The following is a 2,263-nucleotide window of genomic DNA, read 5'->3' on the forward strand; positions in this document are numbered from 1 at the left end:
CTCTAAAAGAATATGTCTTATCACAAAGCAAATACAAAATAATAAGAATAAGAATAAGAAAATTTCTACCATTTCTTGACTACCAAATCACAGGGAGTTTAATTTATTATTATTATTATTGTTGTTGTTTTTGTTGTTGTTATCGTTATTAATATTACTACTATGCTACTACTAGGCTATTATTAGGTCTTATTATTAATATTTTATTTTATTTCTCACAGGGTGGTAGTAAAGAGTTAATACAGCCGTCAGATTCCTCCTCCTACGTAACCGTGTTTTGCCTACATAAACAAAGCTGAAATGTTTCTTTCCACTCTTCTTCAGTCCCGTGATTGCACCGGAGGTCTCGCGCAGTTGTGCAGAGATGGATAAAAGTCGCGCGGACGCTTCACAGCGATTCTCCGAAATTATTGAGCTCAATGTCGGAGGGCAAGTTTACGTTACGCGCCACTCAACTTTACTCTCCGTGCCGAATTCTTTGCTCTGGACAATGTTCAGTCAGAAAAACCCCACGGAACTTACCACCGACAGCAAAGGACGCTTCTTTTTGGACAGGGACGGCTTTTTGTTCAGGTATATTTTGGATTACTTGCGAGACCAGACTCTGGTTTTGCCCGATTACTTCAAAGAGAAGGCGAGCCTTCTTAAAGAGGCGGAATATTTCCAACTTCAAGAGCTAGCGAGACGCCTGAGACCGGCGGTCAGTAAGGAGAACTCTATCAGCGAGGAGGTGTGCCAGATCGACCCGGAGGAGGCTGCGCACGCCGGCACCAGTGTCAGCACCGGACCTCGCTCCCCGTCTCTGGAAGCGAAGAAAACCGGCTACATAACCATCGGGTACAGGGGCTCCTACACCATAGGACGAGACATCCAACAGGACGCCAAATTTCGAAGGGTCGCGAGAATCACCGTGTGCGGCAAAACGTCTCTCGCCAAAGAAGTTTTCGGGGAGACTCTGAACGAGAGCAGAGACCCCGACAGACTCCCAGAGAGGTACACGTCTCGGTATTACCTGAAGTATAATTTCCTGGAGCAAGCCTTTGACAGGCTGGCGGAGATGGGCTTCCACATGGTGGCTTGTAGCTCCACGGGCACCTGCGCGTACGCGAGTAACGACCCCAACGAGGACAAAATCTGGACGAGTTACACCGAGTACGTTTTTAGCAGGGACTGAAGTGGACTCACTTTTTGGAACTGTTATTCAAACATGTTTCTCGGACACTCACCTTTCCAGTTGTTACGCACCACGAATGTGTTTTGTGCCACAATGTTCTATGTAAAAAAATAAATAATTAGGGACTGTCAATCGCTGAGCAGACGTTTTGTGCATATTTGTGTGTGTAAGTAATAATTTAACAACAACGTCTGTTCCCATAATACAAAACAGCCACTGATGGCAATTCCCAGTATTTAACTACAAAAGGTTTGGGAAGAAGCACAAAATCAACCTTTATACTCAAGTTCTTGATAATTTGTGATATTAAAATTTCATTGCATTCCTGCATATACAATTTCCCCTCAGATTATACGGGATTATTAACAGTTTTGTTTTGATGTCTGTCAGCTTCACACACATAATAAACTAATCATGAAAGACATATTTGAATGGAGACTCTGAATAATGCCTCATTACAGTATATTTTGATTTGAGTGGAACACTCTATAATTAAAATACAGTTTTCTAGTTGAATGTGTCCTACATCAAATTTCCAAGGACAAAAAAGCTACAGGCAACTAGTTTAAAACTAGCTGGTGCTAGCTGATATCCTGTCACAGATCGTGTGACATGACAGTGTGAAGATATAAAGCACAGAAACTGTGGTGTGTGTTAACTGAACACCTTTGGTGATGGTGCAAGAGTTGGGTTAGCGCAGGCTCCAAAAAGGAGATGTGAATGCGAGTGGAGAAGAGACACTGTCTGGCCTGAGGAAACAGATGGACAACTAGGAGACAGAGAACAGGAACTAGGCCTGTGTCTGCCAGCAGTCCTGTGTACACACACACACACACACACACACCATATAAAGGGAATTATGTAAAATATGCTTTTACTTCTTTGTGTTACATAGATGCAATCAAAAATATGCAAATACCAGTGGTCAGAATATCATAAACATGCTTTTATTTATAACTGTCAGGTATCATGTACAGTATATTACTGACAATGCTGGACCACCTGGAGAGTGTCAGTCTCACAGAGACAGGAACAAATTCTCTCTTCAGAGGAAGTTGTATCAAGAGGAAGAGAGAAAGTAGATAAGCA

General features: G+C 42.5%; 1 protein-coding gene across 1 annotated transcript; it reads left to right on the forward strand.

Moving 5' to 3' along the window:
• The first annotated feature begins 306 nt into the window (after positions 1-306).
• Positions 307-1,598, forward strand: kctd12.2 (potassium channel tetramerisation domain containing 12.2). Its single transcript, XM_082163735.1, has one exon. It carries the CDS (start codon positions 365-367, stop codon positions 1,172-1,174), a length of 810 nt encoding a protein of 269 aa, XP_082019861.1. The 5' UTR covers positions 307-364; the 3' UTR covers positions 1,175-1,598.
• Positions 1,599-2,263: the final 665 nt, after the last annotated feature.

The sequence above is a fragment of the Leuciscus leuciscus genome (genome assembly GCF_965113295.1).
Source record: "Leuciscus leuciscus genome assembly, chromosome: 3".
In the NCBI taxonomy this organism is placed as follows: domain Eukaryota; kingdom Metazoa; phylum Chordata; class Actinopteri; order Cypriniformes; family Leuciscidae; genus Leuciscus; species Leuciscus leuciscus.

What these genes read in the sequence shown, in the direction of transcription:
- kctd12.2 (XM_082163735.1), top strand. Translation starts at nt 365, where the DNA reads ATGGATAAAAGTCGCGCGGACGCTTCACAGCGATTCTCCGAAATTATT.